This window comes from Eriocheir sinensis, chromosome 65 (assembly GCF_024679095.1).
Source record: "Eriocheir sinensis breed Jianghai 21 chromosome 65, ASM2467909v1, whole genome shotgun sequence".
NCBI classification, from domain to species: Eukaryota; Metazoa; Arthropoda; class Malacostraca; order Decapoda; family Varunidae; genus Eriocheir; species Eriocheir sinensis.
The window spans coordinates 10,372,268-10,397,957 of record NC_066573.1 but is presented as its reverse complement, the minus strand read 5'-3'; the positions used below and the strand labels follow the sequence as shown (position 1 = coordinate 10,397,957).

At 44.3% G+C, this 25,690-nt stretch overlaps 1 protein-coding gene and 1 non-coding gene across 3 annotated transcripts in view; both read left to right on the top strand.

The window, feature by feature from the left end:
- Positions 1-4,201: 4,201 nt before the first annotated feature.
- LOC126987623 (uncharacterized) overlaps positions 4,202-25,690 on the top strand; it is a 33,864-nt gene continuing 12,375 nt past the window's right edge. The window contains exons 1-8 of one of the 2 annotated variants that reach the window (XM_050844762.1): positions 4,202-4,333; positions 13,656-14,763; positions 17,120-17,257; positions 19,069-19,284; positions 19,780-19,902; positions 22,809-22,929; positions 23,850-24,075; positions 25,538-25,618. In XM_050844762.1, the coding sequence (XP_050700719.1) occupies positions 14,707-14,763; positions 17,120-17,257; positions 19,069-19,284; positions 19,780-19,902; positions 22,809-22,929; positions 23,850-24,075; positions 25,538-25,618 (962 nt within the window). In that variant the 5' untranslated portion in view covers positions 4,202-4,333; positions 13,656-14,706. The remainder of the gene's footprint in view (positions 4,334-13,655; positions 14,764-17,119; positions 17,258-19,068; positions 19,285-19,779; positions 19,903-22,808; positions 22,930-23,849; positions 24,076-25,537; positions 25,619-25,690) is intronic. The other variant, XM_050844763.1, reaches the window with a different exon arrangement.
- Positions 20,862-20,935, top strand: Trnai-aau (transfer RNA isoleucine (anticodon AAU)). The gene has a single exon. It is a non-coding gene; the product is annotated as a tRNA-Ile (tRNA).

Sequence of the window (25,690 nt, the reverse complement as noted above, 5' to 3'; positions counted from 1 at the left end):
CAAGTACCTCGCTTCCTATTGTTTTCTTTCTGTCCTTACGTCAAATGCAGAGCTGAACCCAGAGCTGTAAAATGGGGCCGGAGTCGTTTTCCACTAAATGTGGACATTTGTAGTCACTTGAAGAAGGGCGAGTGGCGAGCGAGGCGAGACAAATTAGCGTGGGAGTTCGGGGTTTTGAAAAAAAAAAAACATTTCTTGGTGCATTTTCCTGCTGGCAAAATGAAAAGACGAAATTTTCGTCCCAGTTTTTCGTTTTGATTTTCTCAGAAATTAGACCGTTTAGCAGATGGAGGGAGGTCGTCCCCCGGGTACGACCCTGAAATGTTGATGCACAAACAGACAAGCATTGGCTCCTACAAATGCTTTCTTTGTATTCTTAGCTCGTGCTAATTCACAAACAGACAAGCAAATTCTCTTTCCCTAACGTCTGCTTCTTCTTTGTTTCTGCTTTACGCGGTGTTGTACGCACAAACGAACGCGAAAACTCCGTAGCAAATAACACCATTCTATACGTGAAGGGAAGCGGGCACTAAACAAATCAGACATACCATGGCACGCCTGTGAACGGGGACATACATTCATATTCATAACAAAATAAAAACGTTTTCACATATTCTTTACATTCTCGGAACCTCTAACGCAAGAGCCTCACAAATAACAAATCTTTCATCACTATACATCATCACACCACTGTTTTCTTTCCTTCCTGAGAGGCGCGATAAATATACCTCTCCTGACGTCCTCCCTTCTCTGTCCTTACGTCACGCGGTGCTACGAAGGGGGACAACGAACAGGCACTCACACACCTCTCCTTAGTTCTACTCTTCTCCCCTTGCGGCCTTCCTTCCTTCCTGCTCTAGTTCTTCCCATCCTCCCTTCTCTGTCCTTACGTCACGCGGTGCTACGAAGGGGGACAACGAACAGGCACTCACACACCTCTCCTTAGTTCTACTCTTCTCCCCTTGCGGCCTTCCTTCCTTCTCTGTCCTTACGTCACGCGGTGCAACGAAGGGGGACAACGAACAGGCACTCACACACCTCTCCTTAGTTCTACTCTTCTCCCCTTGCGGCCTTCCTTCCTTCCTGCTCTAGTTCTTCCCATCCTCCCTTCTCTGTCCTTACGTCACGCGGTGCAGCGAAGGAAGGCAACGAACAAGCACTTACTATCATAATCCCGGATTCTCAAACGTCAAAGGTCACAAAGGAAATAAGTCTTGTTCTCGTGAGTGTTCTTTTTAACGTTCATGGTACGGAAGCCTTGTCAAACTATCACTAGACTCCTAAAACTACCCAAGGAAATACGCAAAACCTCTGCGAAAGCCTTATCAGATGTGAGTGTTGAAAATATGGGCATCATCATCATGGGGCGTATTACAAAACATTTCGTCGCCCAAGAACACGTATTTGACAAGGGTTTCTTAGGAGCTGTGGGCATTTCCAGGAGTAGTTTTATGACGCTGGTGGTAGTTTGACCCTTCTTCTGTACCATGAACCTGAAGAAACACTCATTAGAACCCGACTGACCCCCTCTTTGACCTTTAGAAATAACTGATGTGAGAAGCGAGTGTCTTTTAATACCGACCTAAAACATTTCGGAGCTCAGGCACATACATTTGACAAAGCTTTCGTAGGAATCGTGGGCCTTTCCATGAACAGTTTTAAGACCCTGGAAGTAGTTTGACCACTCCTCTGTGTCATGAAAGTGAAAAAAACGCTCATTAGAACCCGATTACTCTCTTTTTTGGGTTTTGGAATTAGTTGATGCGAGAGATGGCTGCATCTGAGAATACCAACCCTAGTAAACACACCTCTCCTCAGCCTCGAAGGGACCGGCTGAGTCATCTCACCCGGTCCCTTCGAGGCTGCAAGCAAAGGTCAGGGAGGTAAACGTCAAGGGCCCTGTGTGTGAATCCCGGAGCAGCGTGAGGTATAATAAGGAGAACGAGGGCGTGGGTGAGAGGGAAGGAGAGGAAGGGAGTGTGAGTGTGTTTGCCTCAGGGTGATTAGCTGTATCATGTCATCGCTGCTTTGGGAACAACTAAGGAAGGACGGGACAAGAGGAGGGCTGAGGAGAGGTGTGTTTACTAGAGTCGCTGTATATCGTGTCATCGCTGCTTTGGGAAGAACTATACGGGACGGGACAAGAGGAGGGTGAGGACAGGTGTGTATCGTGTCATCGCTGCTTTGGGAAGAACTATACGGGACGGGACAAGAGGAGAGTGAGGACAGGTGTGTATCGTGTCATCGCTGCTTTGGGAAGAACTATACGGGACGGGACAAGAGGAGAGTGAGGACAGGTGTGTATCGTGTCATCGCTGCTTTGGGAAGAACTATACGGGACGGGACAAGACGAGGGCTGAGGACAGGTGTGTATCGTGTCATCGCTGCTTTGGGAAGAACTATACGGTGGGAAGGAAGGAAAAAATAAGAAGTACAGGATCCGAGAGAGAGAGAAAAGGGAATGGAGGTAGCGACATGCGTTGGACAAGACTAAATCATATGCTGCCCAGTCAGTGTCTTGTGTAGGACTTGTATATTGGACGATGTAGGAAATGATTAACTCGAATATTATTTTTTTCATTTCTGTAAGTGTAAGGACGGATGAGAAGGAGGAGGAGGAGGAGGACAGGAAAGGAAGATGATGATGATAAGGAGGAGGAGGAAGGGATAGGAAGAGGATAAAAATGGACGGGATAGGAGGGGGTATAGACAAGATGGGGGTTGAAAATAATGTTAAGAGGAGGAGGAGGAGGAGAGGGGACGGAAAGAGGTTGGAATGCGGTAGAAAAGGACGGAAAAGGAAAGAAAAATGGAAATAAAAGAAACGAGGGAAAAAATGGGATAGGACGGGAAGGTATACACAAAAAAATAAAAAGAGGAGAGGAAGGAGGTGAAGAGGAAGTGAGCGAACGGAAGTAACGGGAAGAAGAGAAGATATAGAATGACGGAAAGGAGAAGGAGGTCCAAAAGGGCTTAGGGAGACGGCCACAGGGTTCGGTAAGGATTCACAGCAGTTTATCATTTATATTAATTATGATATGGAAACAAAATTTAGTAGGGACGTTAGTAAGTTTGCGGATGATACAAAGCTCGTTGTAGTTATTATATCAAACTAGAACACCAGTGGTCTACAAAACGTACCTGACATTATGTGACTATGGGCTGGGAAATGTTAAATAACCCCTTCGCATAATTACTCTTTAAATGTCACTCCCCAAGCATGTCTAGGATGTGAGAAGGATTTGGGAGGCGTAGTGAGCTCTCATCTCCGTCCAAGGGCTCAACGCATTCAAGCGAGAAGTCATGGAAACAGGGTACTGGGTTCCATTTCAAGGAGCGCAAGCAACACAACCGCCGGTCATCTTCAAGCTTTATTTAGCATTATATAGTCCTCCTTCCAAGTTATGGGGGTTAGTTGTGGTCACCTCACCACATAATATGTATCAATATATTAGAATCTGTGCGGAGAAGTTAGAGGAATTAGATAGTTAGAGGAATATAGTTAGATAGTTAGAGATAGATAGATAGTTAGAGGAATTAGATAGATAGATTAGATAGATAGATCTTTTTTTTTTTACAACAAAGGAGACAGCTCAAGGGCATAAAAAAAAATGCTTCACGGGTTGGGAAATTTGCCATATAAGGACAAAGAGACATTTATGTTTCATTCTCTGGAAAGGTGAAGAGTGCGAGGAGACTTGATCGAAATTAAGAAATGGATGAAGGGTGGTGAGGAAGGCTGATATTAATAAGGATCTGATGTTAAGAGAGCCGGGCAGGACACAGAGCAATGGGTTTAAGTTGTACAAATTCAGACTCAATATGAACAGGCAAGAATTGGTTTACTAACAGAGTGTGTCGGATGAGTGGAACAGGCTCGGCAGTCACGTTGTGGGTTCCAATACCATAAATACACGTAGCAATGGGTTTAAGTTGTACAAATTCAGACTCAATAAGAACATAGGCAAGAATTGGTTTACTAACAGAGTGTGTCGGATGAGTGGAACAGGCTCGGCAGTCACGTTGTGGGTTCCAATACCATAGATACATTCAAGAAGAGGTTAGATAAATTCATAGATGGTGAGGTTAGGTGGGGTTAGATTTACAGGAGCTCCCTTATATAGCCCTACTGGCCTCTTGTAGACTCCTTACTTTCTAACGTTCCTATTATCATCTTAAATGGTATCTTTCTCTCTCCCACACAGGCAGGAAAAAAAAACGTTGCCTCTATCGTCAGGGAGATAAGCTGGTCGTTGCGTTATGGGCCACATCCTGCGTCGGGAGATACCAGCGGATGGAAGATGTAGAGAGGATGCGTTCTTCTCGTCTGTGGGTAAGCGATCCTGTCCTAATATGGAGGTGTTGTGTATATACTTAATTGCACGCAGTATTCTCTTCGCTCTTTCCGTGGCGGGCGTGTATATGTGTTGTCTATTTCTCTCCCCGTGGCTTGCGTATATCTGTGTTTATTTTCTCCGTTTTTCTACTTTATGGTGTGCGTGTGTGTGTGTATTTACCTAGTTGTAATTTTACAGGGCCTGGGCTTACCCTCGTGTGGTCCCGTCTCCGAATCTATAATTATCCAACTTTTTCCTTGTGTGTGTGTGTGTGTGTGTGTGTGTGTGTGTGTGTGTTCTCTTCGTCATGGTTTTGCTGTTACTATCATTATTGGATCTGTTGCCTTAATAACCGTCGTGTTCTTGCCTCGAATAAGAAGAGTGTTGAGGTGGAGAGCGTCGTGTGATTATAAGAACATTGAGTAAGAGATGCTCTGAGGGGAATTCCCGGTTTGAGAACTGGGTGGGGGTGGGGAGAGAGAGAGAGAGAGAGAGAGAGAGAGAGAGAGAGAGAGAGAGAGAGAGAGAGAGAGAGAGAGAGAGAGAGAGAGAGAGAGACACACAGACAGACAGACAGACAGACAGAAAAGCAGACAGAGACAGACAAAAACAGACAGACAGACAGACAGAGGAACATAATTTCTTAGTAGCAAGGCCCGCTCATACCTGTCCAAGTCTTCCCTTTAACTCTGGCTCCGCCTCCTCCCGAAAGGCCGTTGCGTCAGTCCGCCCGGCATGTGTGTGTCCGCCCCGTAACCTGTTTGTGCGTTTCGTAATGAGGGAAGGTTGGGTTAGAGGAGAGAGTTTGTTTTGTGTGTTCTTACGTTATATGCTTCTGTACATACGTTGTGTCGTTAAGTGGCAAGAGTTGAGGGTGAAATGAAGGCTTGAGTCGTGTTTTTAGTGCCCTCTTTGGTGCCTGTCTCGCGTCGTCTCGTAACTGGGGAAGAGTTGACGGTTAAATGAAGGCTTGTTGCTGTTGTTTTTCATATTACGTTCTCTAGCTTCTGTTCGGCGTTATATCGTAATGAGAAAGGAAGGGTTGAGAGTGAGGAGAAAGCCTGTGTTGTGTGTTATTATATTCTTTGGCTTGATTTCAACGTTGTATAGTGATGTGGGAAGTGTTGGGGTACGGAGGAAGCTTCTGCTGTGTTTCCTTAGTTATATTGGTTCAGTTCAATGCTATATATAATAATGACGGAAGGGTTGAGCTGTTTATATATCTATTTATTTACGTATATATACATTTTTCTGTCTACCTGTCTATCTGCCTCTATGTATTCTGTCTATCAAGAGGAGATGAAGGAGGAGGGAGGATGGGGAGATAAAGGAGGAGGAGAAAACGGAGAAGATGAAAGGAGATGAACACACCCATCTCAGGCATCAGGACACCTCTCCTCCCGAAATTGACCTCTCTTTCGGCCACCTCTTTTGATTCTTTTTTAGGAGCAGCGAGTAGCGGGCTTTTTTTTATTATTGTTTCCTTTTTTGTGTGCCCTTGAGCTGCCTCCTTTGTTGTAAAAAAAACCACATTTAATTCATTCATGGCTCGCCCCTTTCCTGTCACTCCACTTTGATTCTTCCCTCTCCTTCTTTACTCTCCCTCTCTCCCTCATTTATACATACGTCTTGGCTTAACGTTTCTCTCCCCTCCTTCCAACGCCTTATCCCATCCTCCATCTTTCATTCTTTCTTCTCTTCTCTGTTTCTTCTTCCCTTCCCTACGTCTTGCTTTAATGTTTTTCCCACGTCTTGTCTTCTCATCTTATCCCCTCCTCCTTCCTTCCTTCCTTCCTTCTTTTTTTGGTATTAATTCGTTTTAATATCTCTCTTGTTTTCGTCCTGTTTTCCTTCACTCTCCTTCCCGCCCGCCTTGCGTCACCGTACACAGCTTGACTCACGGCTACTCATCCAGGCAACCTTTCATATCTTTTCCTTGATATGTTTATCGTTTTATTGTTCCTTTCCGTTCTTTTTTCCTTCTTTTTTTCATGTTTTTTTCTGTTCTTGTTTTTGTGCTTTGTTACTCCTTTCATTCGTATTGCCAGAGAGAGAGAGAGAGAGAGAGAGAGAGGAACGATAATAAACTAAGACATACAGTGAACTAAGTAGACATACATATTCTCACACATACATAATTATAATGACAGAATGCAAGCCAGTCGTACATCAAGTCATACATCAAGCCCGGAGGAGAGAAACAAACAGACATAGAAAACGTGACCGCATATCCACGGTAGCCGGTCATCATATCCTACTGGTGACATCCTTATCGTAATCCTTCGGTATCTCGGGAATCCTACATCCAAGGAGATTCCCGTTTGGTGGCAAGATTATTGAAGGACTCATCTACTCATTCCTACTCTTGAAAGTTCCTACAAAAATCCTCAAACCAACAAAAAAAAAAAAGTTTCAATTAGGATCTCAAAATTTTACTGGTGACATCCTTATCGTAATCCTTCAGTATCTCGGGAATCCTACATCCAAGGACACTCCCGTTTGGTGGCAAGATTATTGAAGGACTCATCTACTCATTCCTACTCTTGAAAGTTCCTACAAAAATCCTCAAACCAACAAAAAAAAAAAGGTTCAATTAGGATCTCAAAATTCTAGTGGTAACATCCTTAGCCTATCCCCTGGGACATTTACCGCTTCAGACATTTTTCCTCTGACAAACTCCCCCTGAACACGCCGCCAACAGCTCTCATAGTGGATATTGAGAGGGAAACTAAGGAGGGAAACGTAACCACAACAAGTACGAAACTGGAATGGTCTAGGATTTGTATTACTATAGGACATCTGTTTTTTCAATTGTTTTTTACTGGTTTGATGATTTTCTTAAGGATTTTCAAAAGAAGGAATAGGTAGTCCTTCACGAATCTTGACGCCAAACGTAAATGCCCTTAGATGTAGGATTACTAAGATATTGAAGGATTAGGATAAGGATGTTACCACTAGAATTTGGAGATCAGAACTGAGGACTCATTTTCTGTTTTTTTTTTTATACTTTTGAGGATTTTTTAGGAATTTCCAAGGGCAGGAATGGGTAAAGGAGTCCTACAGTAACCTTGAAACCAAACGAAAATGTCCTTGGTTGTAGGATTCCTGAGATATTGAAGGATTAAGTTGGAGCTGGAGAGAGAGGGAGAGATTGATGTCCTTTTATGGGAGGCGGATGCACATATAACGATTGCCAGAGTTTAGATTAAAAACGACGCGACTCTTTGTAGAATTCCTCGTAATGAGCAGGATGAGACTGATGAGGCGGTTGGGCCATTGTGTAATAGGAAATAAAACGTGTGTGTGTGTGTTTGTGTGTGAGAGAGAGAGAGAGAGAGAGAGAGAGAGAGAGAGAGAGAGAGAGAGAGAGAGAGAGAGAGAGAGAGAGAGAGAGAGAGTGCGGGGAAAGTCCCAGATTAATTTTACGTTTGTAGTGACATGACCAAAGAGAAGAAGGAGGAGATTGAGAACAAGGAAGTTGGAGGAGGAGGAGGATGATGATGATGATGATGATGACGATGATGGAGGAAGAGGAGAAGGAAGAGAGGGAGAGTGGAGAAAATGAGGAATTACGAGGAAAAATAGGACGTGGTTTTAAAATGAAGGAAGGTATTTAAAACAAGGAAAACGAGGGAGGAGGAGGAAAAAAAGTTGTAAATATGAGAAAAGAAAAGAAAGAAGAAAAAAGAAAAGAATAGGAAAAGGAGGAGATAAAAAAATACATACCAGGAAAATGAAAATAAAAAAATAGGAAAACAAATCTAACAAAAAAAAAAAACGATAAACATACAAAAGAAAAAAAAAGAATATAAAAGAGGAAAAAAAAGGAGGAAAAAGAGAAGAAGCAAGGAGTGAAGAGGAAATTCAAGAGGAAGAGTAAACACTTATTATTCACTCTAAAAAAAAAAAAGAAGAGGAGGAGGAGGAGGAGGAGTGGAGAGAGTGAGGAATTGCAAGGTAAATTATGACGTCACTTTAAAATGAAGGAAGGAATTTAGCACAAGGAAAAAGAAGGAGAAGGAGGAAAAAAAGAGGATAGAGAAAACGAGATAGGATGGGAAGGAGGGAGAAGATGTGGAATAGGAGGAGAGAAGAATGAAGAGGAGGTGGGATAGGAGGGAAAAAAAAAGTTATTGTAAGCATAGAAAGAGTAGGAGAGAGGAGGAGAGGAGAGAGAGAGAGAGAGAGAGGAGATGAAGAAGGGAGAAAGAAGGAAGGGAAGAGGAGGAGGAGGAGATAGAGAAAATTAAGTAACAGTAAGCATAGAAAGAGTAGGAGAGAGAGAGGAGGAGATGAAGAAGGGAGAAAGAAGGAAAGGAAGAGGAGGAGGAGGAGATAGAGAAAATTAAGTAACAGTAAGCAGAGAAGGAGAGGAGAGAGAGAGGAGGAGATGAAGAAGGGAGAAAGAAGGAAAGGAAGAGGAGGAGGAGGAGGAGAAGGAGATAGAGAAAAGTAAGTTACATTAAGCATAGAAAGAGTAGGAGAGAGGAGAGAGAGAGGAGGAGATAAAGAAGGAAAGGAGGAGGAATACATAGGAATACATAGGAAGAACAGACACCAGAAGACCTATCGGAGGAGGAGGAGGAGGAGGAGGAGGAGATAGAGATTCACTGTTGACAAGGGAAATGATGAAAAAAAAAAAAAAAAACGAAAATTAACGAGAAAAAAATGTGAGGAATACACAAGAAAGAGAAGAGAAAGAAGAGGAAGAAAAGACGATCTAAGAGGATTACACAAATTCAAGAGGAAGAAGAGGAGGAGGAGGCAGTCATCACCCAGTCTGTACTTAACAATTACCCAGACAAAAAAAAAAGAGGAGGAAGAGAGAAAAAACAAAGAGGAACTAAAGAAGGAAGCAAGAGGAACAAACATATTAAAGAGGAAGAGGAAGAGGAGCAGGATACATTCATTATTCAACGCTGTACTTCAAAATTACCCAGACAAAAAAAAAGGAAGGAAAAAAAAAAGAAAGAGGAGAATTGAAAGTGAGATTTACATAATTTTATATATATGAGTGGAGTGAGTCAGGTCCGGCTTAGGGTGTGGTCAGGGCGGGCGAGGGAGTGGGTGGGATTGGGCGGGGAGGGGAAGAAGGGGAAGGGAGGAAGAAGAGGTTAGATAAAGCTATGGATGGTTAGGTAAGGTGGGGTTGAGTGCACAGGAGCTGCCTTGTATAGACCAACCGGCCTCTTGTAGACTCCTTATGTTCTTATGTTCTTATGTAAGGGAAGGGAGGTGGGAAGGGGAGGAACATGTAAAGTAAGAAGGGGAAGGGAGGGGAGAGAGTGGGAAGATGGGGAGGGGAGCAAGGGATAAGGTTAGAAGGGGGAGAAGGGAGGTGAAGGAGTGGGATGGTGGGGAGGGGAGGGGAGCAAGAAGTAAAGTAAGGAAGGGGAGAGGAGGTGGGGAGGTAAGCAAAACAGGGGTAGGGAGGCAAAGAAGGTGGGGAGGGGGAGTTGGGGTGAAAAGGTGACCTGGATTCCCCAACCACAAGATTATATTCCTGGTAGAGTCACAAATGGAGAGGGGAGGAAATGGGGAATGGTGGGGAGGGGGGAGCTGCGTCCTTCTTACGTGTGTGGGGGGGAGGTGACAGGGAGTTGGGGGAAGGGTGGGAAGGGGGGAGCTGCATCCTTCTTACGTGTGTGGGGGGAGGTGACAGGGAGTTGGGGGAAGGGGGGGAAGGGGGGAGGTGCATCCTTCTTACGTGTGTGGGGGGGAGGTGACGGGGATTTGGGGTAAAGGTGATGAGTGAAGGTTAATGAAGATGGAATAGTGTTTGTAGAGGGGGTGAATAAGAGGAATGAAGTGAAGGAAGGAAGGAATGAAGTAGAGGATGCAAGCAGAGTGGTGAAGAAGGGGAGAGGAGGAGGAAGGAAAGGGTGATGCGGGAGGGAGAATGTAGAGGAGGATGGAAAGAGGATGACGAGAGATGACGGGCTTGGGCTCTGAGGAAAGCCTACCGGCTCATGGGCAACAAAAAGAGTGTAGAAAAAAAAGCCCACTGCTCACCGCTCCCCAATTCATCGAAGTTGCGTCTAGGCCATCATTTAGTCTCGTCTTGATTCTCTTTACAGTAATTGGGCTTCTCGGGAGTCGCTTTCACATGTACTTCAACTATTTCTCCCCCACGACTTTTTGGTATTGCCCTTTCCTCTCTACTGCAAACCTTCAGCGCAGCATATCCACGTCAACGCCTCATGCTGACCTCTAAGTTAATGCTGGATTCGCCCTTCACTGGGTCTGGTATTACTGTACTAGTGCCAATGACCTCAAGTTCGATGCTGGCTTTGGGATGTATTCAATGGTTGCCTCGCCCATTTAATCGTTCATCTGCCTCACGTTCGCTTGTAAAAGAATGTGGAGAGGTGGAGATATTGGGGATAGGGCAGAGAATAGAAAGATAGATGTGGTGGAGGCTGTGGTTGAAGAGAAGAGGGAGTAGAGACAAAAAAAGGGGGGAGGTGTGTATCGAAGGGGAATGTGAAGGGAGTGTTTTGTAGAATTGAGGGTGGTGGAATGAAGAGAGAGGGAAAGGAGAAAGAAGAAAAGAAGATCAATGAAAAACTCAAAAATAGTGAAAGAAAACAAAGTATATAGAGAGACATTTTGTGGTGGAATGAAGAGAGAGGAAGTCGTGTACAAGAGGGGAAGGAGAGGAGAAAGTAGAAAAGAAGATCAATGGGTTGGCATTATAAGATACTTTCGCTTCTCACATTAACAATTTCTAAAGGTCAAAGAGGGGGTCAGTCGGGTTCTAATGAGTGTTTCCTTAGGTTCACGGTACAGAAGAAGGGTCAAACTAACACCAGGGTCATAAAACTACTCCTGGAAATGCCCAGAACTCCTATGAAAGCCTTGTTAAATACGTGTTTCTTAGGTTCACGGTACAGAAGAAGGATCAAACTAACACCAGGGTCATAAAACTACTCCTGGAAATGCCCAGAACTCCTACGAAAGCCTTGTTAAATAGGTGTTTCTTAGGTTCACGGTACAGAAGAAGGGTCAAACTAACACCAGGGTCATAAAACTACTCCTGGAAATGCCCAGAACTCCTATGAAAGCCTTGTTAAATAGGTGTTTCTTAGGTTCACGGTGCAGAGGAAGGATCAAACTAACACCAGGGTCATAAAACTACTCCTGGAAATGGCCACAACTCCTATGAAAGCCTTGTTAAATAGGTGTTTCTTAGGTTCACGGTACAGAGGAAGGGTCAAACTAACACCAGGGTCATAAAACTAATCCTGGAAATGCCCACAACTCCTACGAAAGCCTTGTTAAATATGTGTTTCTTAGGTTCACGGTACAGAAGAAGGGTCAAACTAACACCAGGGTCATAAAACTACTACTGGAAATGCCCAGAACTCCTAGAAAGCCTTGTTAAATAGGTGTTTCTTAGGTTCACGGTACAGAGGAAGGGTCAAACTAACACCAGAGTCATAAAACTAATCCTGGAAATGCCCACAACTCCTACGAAAGCCTTGTCAAATATGTGTTCTTGGGCGGCGAAATGTCTTGTGATACGATCCATTGTGTTGAAAGGAATAGACAGCAAGTGGCATAAAAGAGGGAGATAAGAGGAGAAAGGAAGGAACAAGAAGAAAAGAAGATGAATAAAGAAAGTGAAAGAAAAATAAGGGACGTGAAATATGGAGAAACGATGTTGTGGAATGAAGAGGAAGTTGTAAAAGTGGGAGAGAGGAAAGGAGGAGGAGATGACAGGGGAGGAGATGACACAGATAACAAAGAAATATGAGAGAAGGAGGGACAAAGAAAGACCTGGTTACGTGATAAAGAAGAGAAACAATGGAATATAATGACGGGAAAAGGAAAAGGGGAAGATAAATGAAGAAATCTTATGAGAAGGAGAAAAGAAACTGGTATTGTTGTTCGTTATTATTATTATTATTATTATTATTATTATTATTATTATTATTATTATTATTATTATTATTATTATTATTATTATTGTTGTTGTTGTTGTTGTTGTTGTTGTTGTTGTTGTTGTGATGGTGGTGTAACTGGGCACGAGGCTTACAGTTACACACACACACACACACACACACACACTCACACACACGGTAGAGCACTGTGATTCCGGAAATACCTCCCATGCCTTTCTCTCTCTCTCTCTCTCTCTCTCTCTCTCTCTCTCTCTCTCTCTCTCTCTCTCTCTCTGCATCCTCTCGCCCTCCATCCTTTTCTCCTTCCTTCCTTTCTTTTTATAATTATCTTCCGTTCTTCATTTCCTCCTTCCCTTCCTCCCTTCCTCTTCCCCCTCCGCAAGATTAGGTTTTTCTTTTCTTATTTTTCTTTTCTTTCTTTCTTTCTTTCTTTCTTTCTTTCCTTATTTATTTTTCACCTGCTTTCAAGAGTGGAGTATTAACATTTCTCTTGTTTAGTGTATTTCCCTTATTTTCTATTGTTATGTCCTCTCTCTCTCTCTCTCTCTCTCTCTCTCTCTCTCTCTCTCTCTCTCTCTCTCTCTCTCTCTCTCTCCTTGCCCTCTAACTGTCTTCGATGTACAAAAAAAGAAACAACAACAAAAAAAACTCCTTGCTCTATTGTTTCTCCCTCTTTTCCTAATTCTTCTTCGTTTCCTGTTTCCTGTTTACTCCTTCGTTATCTTATTTTTTTCATTCTTATCTTTTTTTCCTATTTTCCGCTTTATTTCGTTTTTCTTCCATCTCTCCCTTCCTCTTTTACTCTCCTTTTCTCTTCTTCCTCTTCTACTTCTTCCTTGTTATCATTTACCCATTCTTTTCTCTTTCCTCTCTTCTTTCTTTCTCTTATTTTTTTTATTTCCCCCTCTTTTATTTTACGCCCTTTCTCCTTTTCCTTCTCTCTCTCTCTCTCTCTCTCTCTCTCTCTCTCTCTCTCTCTCTCTCTCTCTCTCTCTCTCCTTTACTTATTTTTTTTCTTTTCTCCAATTCTTTGTTTTCTTTCTTTATTCTTTTCTTTTTTACGTTTCCTCCCATTTAACTTGTTTTGTTATTCGAGAGAGAGAGAGAGAGAGAGAGAGAGAGAGAGAGAGAGAGAGAGAGAGAGAGAGAGAGAGAGAGACGTACGCCATCCAACATTTGTATCAGCCAACTTAAACATCCATTTCTGTCACGCTAATCCACAGACACAAGACAAATCAACTAACAAACAACAAAACAAAAGAAAATCAGCAAATAAAACCAAACAAAACAAACAAGAAAACGAAAAAAGTGGTCCCGTTTTCTAATTTCATCGGGGGAACTTATCTAATCCTCTCTCTCTCTCTCTCTCTCTCTCTCTCTCTCTCTCTCTCTCGCTCTCTCTCTCTCACCACAGTTGCTCTACGTTACCATGGCGACTTGTTGTTTACAAATAAGAAAGAGAGAGAAAGGGAGAGCCAACTTGTGACATACCGCAGACGTTGACCCGGGCCGTGAGAGGAAGGGGGATCGGTATGCATTGTCCCCAGTCCCGTCAAAATCACCCATAGACTCGCTCCCGGACCCCTCCAAGTGCCCTCAACCTTACACAATGGTCACCGCGCTCATGTTGCAGAGTTGGAAGACACAGGGAGTGACGTGGCGGTGAAGGAGTGCGTTGAAAGGGAAAGGATCTTGTGTGTGTGTGTGTGTGTGTGCGTGTGACGAGCTAATGAAGGTTCCTCTTGTGCATCAATAGTGTGGGGGAGGAGAAGGAGGAGGAGGAGGAGGAGGAGAAGAAAGTGAGAGGAGAAAGAAAGGAAGGAGGTGGAGCAGGAGGAAGGTCGAAGTGAAAGCGAGAGGAGAAGGAGTAGAAAGAAGAAGCAGGTGAAGGAGGAAGCGAAGACAGGGAGAAGTCGGAGTGAAAGTGAGAGGAGAAGAAACAGGAGGAGGAGGAGGAGGAGGAGGAAGGACGAGAAGTGAGTGCGGAAAAAAAAAAAAACATCAGATAGTGAAAACACGAATCAGAAAAATAAAATAAAAAGGAAGGAGGGCGTGAAAAATTAAGAAGGAAAGGAACAAGGAGAAGGAGAGAGAACAACGACGATAAGAAAAGAGGAGAAAGGAAAAAGGGAGGAGGAGGAGGAGGAGGAGGAGGAGGGAGTGCTCAACCAAGCCCAAAACACCCGCACCCAACACACTATCGTACCCCAGAAATGAAACCCTCGTCATGGTGTGTATGTGTCGCTGACGAGGAGGCGAATGGGGCGTGGGTGAGAGAGAGGGAGGAGGGTGCGGGGGGCGGGAGCAGAGCCATCACCACCATCATCATCATCAGCAGCAGCAGCAGTAGCAGGGGGGGCGGCGTGCGTGACCTGCTGGCGGTGACACGGGAGAGCTGAGGAAGCCCGAAGGAAAGAAAGGGAGGAAGAGAAAGGGAGTTACGGAGGAGCGTTTAGACAGCCACGATGCCGCAGACAGCCAAGAAAGCACTCAAGGTCACCACGGAGATCGACGTCCATGCGGTGAGAGAGAGAGAGAGAGAGAGAGAGAGAGAGAGAGAGAGAGAGAGAGAGAGGTTATGGCTGGTTGTGAGGGAGGGATGTAGCGATGAAAGCGTGTCACGGAGAACGAAGATGTGTGTGTGTGTGTGTGTGTGTGTGTGTGTGTGTGTGTAATGGTTGACATAAGGGCGATGAGTCTACGTTTGGGGAGTTATACAGTATTTAAATTCGCCCCAAAACTCTGTCAGTCTCTTCGGAAATATCTTAGTCCCAGTATTTTTTTTTTTTTTTTCATTCTTGGCAGTGTTTTAAAATACCTTTGAAGAGAGATAAGGTGATTAGCTCCATAGATCTATACGTTAATGCCTTGCAGAGTTCGTAGTTAACAAATTAATTTTTTTCACGAATTTGACGATTTTTTTAATATTTTTTAGGATGTTTCTCCGAAAGTTTACGACTGTACGATATTTTTGTGTCTTAACGGCCGGGAAGAAATTTTACCTTAAACTTAACCCGGTAGCAGCGGGGATCATGTTTCTTAATGGTCCCTCTACGCGAAAAAAATGAGAACAAATCATCACTCACACAAACCATTTCATAATATATATTGAAGCATTTGTGATCAGTTTATGTATCATCTATTTTGGGGGGTTTAAATCATGGCACAAATTTGGCCCGTCGCTGCTACACGGTAAAGACGCAAATTTGGCCCGTCGCTGCTACACGGTAAAGACGCAAATTTGGCCCGTCGCTGCTACACGGTAAAGACGCAAATTTGGCCCGTCGCTGCTACACGGTAAAGACGCAAATTTGGCCCGTCGCTGCTACACGGTAAAGACGCAAATTTGGCCCGTCGCTGCTCCCGGGTTAATGATGTATATAGTTTGATTTAAGGCGCCATAATCACCTTGACAGTTTACCTTCATATGGATCTTTTGCTTCGTCCGTATGGTAAGTGTGTGTGTGTGTGTGTGTGTGTGTGTGTGTGTGTGTGTGTGTGTGTAAAAGATTCCGGACACGCAACTGTATATTTTTTTGTAAGTTTTCCGGTTGTTTCCTCTTCCTTCCTCCTCTTTCCTTCTTTTACTTTCTTGTCTACTCTCCCTTATTTACTTGTTCCTCTGTTCCTTCATCATCTCCTTCCTTCACTCTTTTCTCGTTCATCTGTTCCTTTTCTTTCTTTCCTCATTTTTCTTTGTAACTTTATCTTTTTCTTTCCTCCCTTTCATAGATTCCTTTTCTTAATCTACTCCTTTTTCTCCCTTTATTTTCTTTCTTTTTCTCTACTCCCTGTCTTCTTCTACTCCTTCACCTACTCCTTCGTTCTTCTTTCTATACTCCTACTCCTTCCTCTATTTCTTTCCTTTCTCTACTTTTTTTTCATTTCTTTCTACTCCTCCTCTACTCCACTACCTCAATACTACTCCTTTTATTCTTCTACTCTTTACTCTACTCCTTCGTTCTACTTCTTTCTACTCTTCTACTTCTTCCTCTACCTCTTTTTCCTGTTTTTCTACTCCTCCTCTACTCCACTACCTCAAGTCCAATACTCCTTTCAATTCTCCACTCCTCTCTGTCCTTTCATTTTCTACTCCTTTCTCCATCTCGTCTCTTCCGTGGTTGAACTGACTCTTCCTTCTCCACTTACCTTCCCTTCTTTCTCCATCTTCCCATCTTCTCCATCTTCCCTTCTCTTCCCTCGCCTCTTCATTCTTTTAATCCCTCTTCTTTTTAGTACATGAATCTGAGTGTCTCTTTCCCCTCTTCCCTCTTTCTTTTTTATCCATTCTTATTTTTTCCCTCTCCATTCTCGTCCCCAACATCTTTTTCTTCTTCTTTTTTTCATAATTTTTTTTCAAACACACACACACACACACACACACACACACGTTTATCATAATTTATCCGTCCTTTCCTTTCTTAATTAACGCTCATTTGCATCTTTTCATCTTTCCATTTAATTGCTCTCTCTCTCTCTCTCTCTCTCTCTCTCTCTCTCTCTCTCTCTCTCTCTCATCACCCTAAACTCCCTCATTATCTCATTTTTCACCTTTCTGTTCAACTTTCCGATTTTTCTCTCGTCCCCTCGGTCTGTCTCTCCCTCTCGCCCCATCCTTCCTCCCCCTTCCTTCCCTCCTTCCCTCCATCCCCTTCTGCCTTTTCCTTCCCTTTCTTTCCCTTCCATTCCTTTCCTTCTTCTCGCCCCTCCTTCCCTCCCGTCCCTTTCTCCTGCCTCTTCCTTCCCTCCCTACCTCCCGCTTTTTCCTCCCTCCCGTCTCTCCCTTCTGCTACCCCTTCACTCCCTTCCATTCTCACCCTCTTGCACCTCCTTTTTTCCTCTTCCTCCCGCCCCCCTGACGCCCCTCCCTCCCGCCAGGTGTCGTGCCCCGGGGTGTGGCTGCCGGGAAGGGGTCGCTGCTCCCTCTCGCTGTGTCTCCTCGGCTTCCACACGCGAACCAACAAGCTGCCACCGGTCTTCCCGCTGCTATACCACGAGAAGTTCAAGTTCGAGAGGGTGAGCGGGAGGAGGAGGAAGAAGAGGAGGAGGAGGAGGAAATTAAGTAAAGGATAGGAAGGAATAGAGGAGAGGAGAAAGAAATGAAATGAGTAGATGAAAAGGAGAAGGAAAAGGAAAGAGGAAGAGGAAAGAAAGGAAAAGTGAGGCGTTGAGGAAGTAGTGGAGTAAGGAAAAGATAGGAAATTAGCATAGGAAAGGAGGAAATAAAGAGAAAGGAAGAGAAATGGAGGTGAAACTATGGGGAAACTGATTTAGAGAGAGAGAGAGAGAGAGAGAGAGAGAGAGAGAGAGAGAGAGAGAATAATGTCAGTTACAATCTTAAGGTAAAAACACTCTGTTCATATCTTCTGAAACTGTTTTGTCATTGCTGGTCTTTTTTTTAGCGTTTTTTTTCTCTTTTCCAAGTTTTACCGCTTAGTTGTCATGATCAAAGCCCACCCAGCCAACGTTGTACACTTTGTCCTGTTATTTTCCCTCACAGTCGGTTCTTTCCTCTCATTTTCCTGGTTAGTTCACTTTTAACTCGTGCATTCCTCTTCTTCATTTCATATACTTCTTCTCATCTTGTATTTCATCATTATACTCAACACTTACATTTCTTTTTCCCCCACAAAGATCCTTCTCTCTCCACAGTTATTAACAACCCCATGACTACGGATTTCCTACATTCAGACATCACCAAGCTACAAAAATGGAACAAAAAGTGGCTGCTACAATTCAACGAAGAGAAATGTAAAGTCCTGCACCTTTGGGGGAGGGGGGGGGATATCCAGCACACCAATACCACATGGGAAACACTCCACTATCCACCACAGAGGCAGAGAAAGACAATGGAGTATAGTTACCAGGCTACCAGTGAAAGCCAAATCTGTGCCAATCGCAGCGGACGGGTTAAGGCTAAGCTAACACTCGTAAGTGGTAAACAAAGCGCTTTTTTGCCTTCCTTTAGAGCGAACATTATCTTCAGTGGCGCATTTTACTACTCCGCACAAGCACATTATTAGAGCATTCATTCAGCTACAACCTTCCACCTTCATTGATTACTCCTCCTCCTCCTCCTCTTCCTCGTCCTTCTCCTCTCGTTCTTACCACAGATGTTGCGCCGACTAAACGAAACTTTCCAACTTTTTCTCGTTCTGACCTGTGCTCCCTCCGCTTCACCATCACCACTGCCATAACACACCACAACCACACCTCCTCCACCACCACCACCACGACCACAATATAACACTACCCCATCCCTGTACACATCCACCTCCAGATCACACCACCACTACAATAAAACCTTAACACTACCCTCTCCTTCAGCTCCTTAACCAACTCCACATTGCAGTCATCTCTCCCCCACACTCTGTATATCCTAGTATGCCATTGTGTATCCTTATGTGTCCTGTACGTAGCATTTGTATCAGTGTGTATCTCTGTATGTCTTTTTGTCAGTGAATATCCTTGTCTATCCTTCTATATCGTTGTGTCTCTGTTTGTCCAATAGGTTGTGTGTTCTTGTGTATTCTTGTGTATCTTTTCCTCGTCAGATATTCCTTAATGTATCCTTTCCTCGCCAGTCCTTCGCATATCCTTCCTTCGCCAGCCATTCCTTTGTGTATCCTTGGGTAGCCTACCTTGACCAGACCTTCGTGGGCGTGCGTGTTGTATCTCTTATGAACGTGCGTAATGTATCTCTTATGTAGCTATCTCTTCTTCGCTTGTGTATCTCGGTGTGTCCTTTCTCCGTCAGACATTCCCTTCGCGTATCCTTCCTTCGCCAGCCACTCCTTTGTGTATCCTCGCGTATTCTCCTTCCTCAGACCTTCGTGGGCGTGCGTAACCTGAGCGTGCTGGAGCGGGTGCTGGAGGCGGAGACGGTGTACCTGGAGCTGGTGCAGGAGGAGCCGTCGGGGGAGACAGTGCTGGCCGTGTTCGAGTCTTCCGTGCGTGACCTGCTCTTTCCGAAGCCCGCCGAGAGACTCTCTTACTCCGGCGTGGACCTCGACCTGCTGATGGAACCCACGCGGGACTTTCCTGTAGGTGGAGGTGGGGGTGGGGTGGTGGTAGTGTGATGGTGAAAAGTGTGTACGTGGGAGGGGTAAGTGTGTGTGTGGGGGGGGCGAATATGTAGGTGTGTGTGTGTGTGTGTGTGTGTGTGTGTGTGTGTGTGTGTGTTATTATAGTGGTAATTGGATGGTGTTCTGATGTCTTTATTTATCATTTTATTTATTTATTCACATTATTTTTATTTGTTTTATATTTTTTTATTTTCGTTTGTGTTTCGGGTGACTTTTGTGTGTGTCTCAATTTATTGCTTTTTGCCCTATTTGTATTCTTTCCTCCTTCTTCTCTCTTCTTAAACACCTTTCCTTTTTCTTCATGTCTTCTTTGCTTACTGTTTTTGTGTCCATATCTTCCATGTCTTTCCTCATAATCCCTCCGCTTGTGTGTGTGTGTGTGTGTGTGTGTGTGTGTGTGTGTGTGTGTGTGTGTGTGACGTCCTTCCACTCACCTCTCCTCTCCCTCCGCAGGGCATCATCTCCCCCAAGATCGAGGTCTCCACCAGGACCAGCGTGAGCGAGACGCGGACACCCCTGCATCAGTGTAGCCAGGACACCGTCAGCTTCGGCCACGCCCACAACAAGAACACAAAGGTAAGGACGGCGAGGAGGGAGGGGGAGGGAGAATGCGCCATAAACAATAACTACACCAGAACAATTATAACCAACCCATTATGTACAACACTCCTACTGTCCTTCCTTCTCCCCCACCTGTACCTTATCCACTAACCCACTTCCTCTTCTTATAACTACGCCCTTGATTAGACGGAGAAGAGGGAGGGAGGGAGGGAGAGGGTAAGAAGGGGTAGGGAGGGAGAATGGAAGGGGTGGGAGTAGAAGTGAACAAGCGCATATACTTGAGATAGGGAGGAAGGAACGTAAGGAGGAGTAAGACAGGGAGAAAGGGAGGTAAGGAGTGAAGGAAGGAGGGAAGGAATAAGGGAGGAAGCGTAGGTGGAAGGAAGAGAGATAAGAATCGACTGCATAAAAGAACAATGTCGAAGAGGAGGAAATGCGTAAGGGGAGGAAGGATACACGGAAGGAGGAAAGCAAGGAGGATTGAGAAATGGAGAGTGGAAGAGGGTGGAGGGAGGGAGAGAAGGTGGAGTTGGAAGTGCTTGTAGGAATGGTGGAGAGAACGTGGGAGTGAGAGATGGAGAGGATGAAGGAATAAAGGGAGGGAAAGAAAGGAGAGAAATTAAAGGACTGCGAGCAAGGAATGGAGGAATGGAAAGTAGTAGTAGTAGTAGTAGTAGTAGTAGTAGTAGTAGTAGTAGTAGTAGTAGTAGTAGTAGTAGTAGTAGTAGTAGTAATAGTAGTAGTAGTAGTAGTAGTAGTAGTAGTAGTAGTAGTAGTAGTAGTAGTAGTAATAGTAGTAGTAGTAGTAGTAGTAGTAGTAGTAGTAGCAGCAGTAGTAGTAGTAGTACCAGCAGTAGTAGTAGTAGTAGTACCAGCAATGATATAGTAATGATAATATAGCAATAAGGGTAATAAAAGGCTGCTTAGTATTAAATCTCAGCTATACAACGGGTGCGTACAGGGCGGTGCGTGTCGGCCGGTTAGCTCAGTTGGTTAGAGCGCCGTGCTAATAACGCGGATGTCGTGGGTTCGATCCCCATACTGGCCAAGGTGTAAATAACTTTTTTTTTTTTTCACCCATCAATCCATATTTTCGAGTAATTCTTTTTCTCTCGTCTTCAAATAACTTCTAAGACATTTTTCATACTCTTAGATACCCCTGCCCTCCGCGGTGCAGGGGTTGGCATCCCTAGCCAAGACCCCTTCCACACGCAGACACGTTCACAAAAAGCAGGCTGCAGACGGATTTGAGTGGTTGGCTTCGCTGCCGGTGGCGGACACAAAAAGTAGCGCTGTTCGTCACGATACATGGCATTCAATGGGAGCTTTCATACGTATACAAGTGTTCCTTCCTTCGTTCCTTCATTTCTTATCCACATTTCCCTCCATTTCTCTTTTTTTTTTCTTTTCCTGTATAATGTTTTTCTGCCTCTCTCCATTAATCCTTCTTTATCTGCGAACATTATCTTCCCGTCCCTGTCGAAGTTAGTGTTCCTTCCTTCGTTCCTTCATTTCTTATCCACATTTCCCTCCATTTCTCTTTTTTTTTTCTTTTCCTGTATAATGTTTTTCTGCCTCTCCATTAATCCTTCTTATCTGCGAACATTATCTTCCCGTCCCTGTCGAAGTTAGTGTTCCTTCCTTCCTTCCTTCATTTCTTATCCACATTTCCCTCCATTTCTCTTTTTTTTTCTTTTCCTGTATAATGTTTTTCTGCCTCTCCATTAATCCTTCTTTATCTGCGAATATCCTCCCGTCCCCTGTGAAGTTAGTGTTTCCTTCCTTCGTTCCTTCATTATCCACATTTCCTCCATTTCTCTTTTTTCTTTCCTGTTAGTGTTCCTTCCTTCTTTTCTTTTCCTGTATAATGTTTTTCTGCCTCTCTCCATTAATCCTTCTTATCTGCGAACATTATCCTCCCGTCCCTGTCGAAGTTAGTGTTCCTTCCTTCGTTCCTTCATTTCTTATCCACATTTCCCTCCATTTCTCTTTTTTTTTTTCTTTTCCTGTATAATGTTTTCTTCTTCCCGTCCCTGTCGAAGTTAGTGTTCCTTCCTTCGTTCCTTCATTTCTTATCCACATTTCCTTCCATTTCTCTTTTTTTTCTTCTTTTCCTGTATAATGTTTTTCTGCCTCTCCATTAATCCTTCTTTATCTGCGAACATTATCCTCCCGTCCCTGTCGAAATTAGTGTTCCTTCCTTCCTTCCTTCATTTCTTATCCACATTTCCCTCCATTTCTCTTTTTTTTCTTTTCCCCTGTCGAAGTTAGTGTTCCTTCCTTCGTTCCTTCATTTCTAATCCACATTTCCCTCCATTTCTTTTTTTTCTTTTCCTGTATAATGCCCTGTCGAAGTTAGTGTTCCTTCCTTCCTTCCTTCATTTCTTATCCTTCATTCCTTCACCCATTCCTCCGTTTTCTCTTTTTTGTTTATGTCTTTCCGCCCCTTCCCGTCAACCTCCATTACTTCCCTTCGTCTTTCTTTCCTTCACTTTTTCCCGCCCTTTCCGTATTCAGTGTTCCTTCGTTCCTTCGTTCCGTATCGTCATTTCCTTTCCTTTCCTCCTTTGTTTCTTCCTGTATAAAGTCTTCCCGTCACCTTTCCTTCTTCCTTCCTCTTCTTTCTTTCCTTCACTTCTTCCCGCCCATTCCGTATTCAGTGTTCCTTCGTTCCTTCGTTCCGTATCGTCATTTCCTTTCCTTTCCTCCTTTGTTTCTTCCTGTATGATGTCTTCCCGTAACCCTTCCTCCTTCTCTCCTTCTGTTCCTTCCTTCGTTCCTTCATTTCTTATCCTTATTCCCTTATTCATCTTGTCCTCCTTTCCCTGCTCCTCGCTCCGTTGTCTCTTCCTTTATAATGTCTTCCCGTCTCCTCTCATCCTTCCCTCCTTATCTGCATTGTCTTCCCGTCCCTCCCGCAGGCTGTGTTCCGCGCCAACTCTCCTGATGAAGGGAGGAAAGGCGACGGGGCGGGAGGAGCGACCGGCGGCTCTAGTCCAGACGAGGAGGCGCCGGGAGCAGCACACAGGAGTCCCCGGCGAGGTGTGTGTGTGTGTGTGTGTGTGTGTGTGTGTATGTGGGTGTGTTGGGGGTGGGGTGGGGACTGACTGAAGAAGAACAAAGGATGAAAGGAAAAGAAGAAAATAGAGAGAAAAGGGGTGTGTGGGTGGGTGTGGGTGTGGGTGTGTGGGTGGGTGTGGGTGTAGGTGTGTGGGTGGGTGGACTGACTGGAGAAGAACAAAGGATGAAATAAGGAAAAGAAAAACAGGAAAAAGAACAGGGGAAGGAAGAAAAGGTGAGAAAAGAAAGAAAAAGGAAGACAAGAAGAAAACAGAGAGGAAAGGAATAAAACGAGATTGTGTGTGTGTGTGTGTGTGTGTGTGTGTGTGTGTGTGTGTGTGTGTGTCACGTCTATCGTCGACCATCCGTGCATGTCGCCTGAAATATAAGTTATGATTTTTTTTTTTTTAGTGCAGTGAATAAGCGAAATATAAGGAAAGGCAAGGGTTCAATTCTCTCTCTCTCTCTCTCTCTCTCTCTCTCTCTCTCTCTCTCTCGGTAATGAGAGAGAGAGAGAGAGAGAGAGAGAGAGAGAGAGAGAGAGAGAGAGAGAGAGAGAGAGAGAGAGAGAGAGAGAGAGAGAGAGAGAGAGAGAGAGAGAGATTTGATTTGTCTGTTTCTGTAGTAATGATCGTTGGCATTGATGATAAATTTGGCAGTGTGTGTGTGTGTGTGTGTGTGTGTGTGTGTGTGTGTGTGTGTGTGTGTGTGTGTGTGTTATTTTAAGAAGAAGAATAAAGGTTGAAATAACGAAAAGAAAAGAAAAAAAGGGGTGGAATGAAATAGGGAGGAAAGAAAAATTATGGAAAGAAAGAAAAAAGATCAAATAGGAAAAAGAGATATAAATGTAAACGAAAAATATCAATCACTTACCGATATCAATCAACCTCTTATCTTTGCAGGGGACGGTGGCTTGCGGACTGTAGGCGGGGTGGGTGGTGGTGGCGGCGGCGGCGGTGGTGGTGGTGGTAACGGTGGAGGGAGTGGCAGCGGCGGTGGTGGTAGTGGTGGTGGTGGAGGCGGTGGTGGTGGAAGGGAGGATGGGCACAAACCTCGCTTCGTCTACCGCAAACCTGACGATGACCTGCTCTCTCGCCTCCCCCCCTCCTCCCCCACTCGCAACACCAGGTCAGTCATCATCATCATCAAAGGGTATTCTCAACATTCTATATCTCTATGTTAGTCTCCATGATATGCCGGCAGCTCCCTCTCCTCGCAGTCACTAGGTAGGCAGTCACATTCCTTATAATATTATGTAGCCTCAGTTAAGGTTAAGAAAGGCCGGATTACGTTTGACTAGATTAGCTTCAAGTAGCCCTTCAGAGGTACTTTTTGCCGGGAAACACACTGAGAATGAATAGGAAAAGAATGTTGCTTATTTGTGAACTACCGTATGACCTACAAGCAACTCAGCGGCTCGGGGAGGTGCTTATCACGCGGACACTCAAGTCGTATGCATCCCGATAATAGTTCTAACTTTGTCTCTATATATACCTGGTTCTCTGGTTCACCTGACTTCTTATATTCCTGGGTCGCTATCCTTGTATTTTGATTGTTTATGATCAGTTTTACGCATATGACCTACCTAGTTTCAGTTCTCTTTCTTACTCTCATGCATCATTACAATATCTTCAACCTTTGCCTGTCCGGTCCTCTAATCCCTAATGCTTGCTTGCTTCCTCTCTCTCTAAGGTACAATATCTTCAACCTTTGCCTGTCCTCTAATCCCTGATGCTTGCTTGCTTCCTCTCTCTCTAAGGTACAATATCTTCAACCTTTGCCTGTCCTCTAATCCCTAATGCTTGCTTGCTTCCTCTCTCTCTAAGGTACAATATCTTCAACCTTTGCCTGTCCTCTAATCCCTAATGCTTGCTTGCTTCCTCTCTCTCTAAGGTACAATATCTTCAACCTTTGCCTGTCCCCTAATCCATGATGCTTGCCTGCTTCCTCTCTCTCTAGGTTATAACTATAGCAATGTTTCGTTTCTCTGCGCACTTCTGAGCTTTCTCTATACTGTGTGAGGTGGCACGTGTCAGGGTCGCATGCCCAGGTTGACTTACACCAGGTACGGTTCATAAGAAAGAAGAAATCCGGCTATCTTATGAAGGGTGGAACGGGGAATGAGCGGACGCTATAGAGAGGATAGCCGCTGGTAACTTGCCCTCTGTGCCGTGTGTTCTTATCTTTTCATGTTAGTTCATATTCTGGTGTAGTCTGACTCCCTTGCAAGGCTGACCATGCATACACACACACACACACACACACACACACACACACACACACACACACACACACACGAGATAAAGGTCAGTCAAGGAGTTTTTTTTTTTTTATTGCGTGGAAAGCATAAAAAATAGTATACTGGAATGTCCTGTTTTTGCGCATATTTTTTTCTTTTTCTTTTTTTTCTTTCTTCTAGTACTTTTCCATCTGACTGTAGGCAATATTTTGATGGTATATTTTTGTGAACTGTATTTAACATGATATTTAAATTTCCTTCATCGTCTGTGTCTTTCTATCATTCTCTCTCTCTCTCTCTCTCTCTCTCTCTCTCTCTCTCTCGGTAACACCTGTGATCGCGTCATTGCAGGTACCTGGGCATCCCTAGTCGCTACCTGTCCCGTAGTGCAGGTAACCTCTCGGACCTGCCGCGCACAGCCATCACAAGCAGGTAAGCTGTTGGTCTCTCCCTCCCTCTCTTCCTTCCTTCGTTCCTCCTTCATCCAAAAAAAAAATCCCTCTT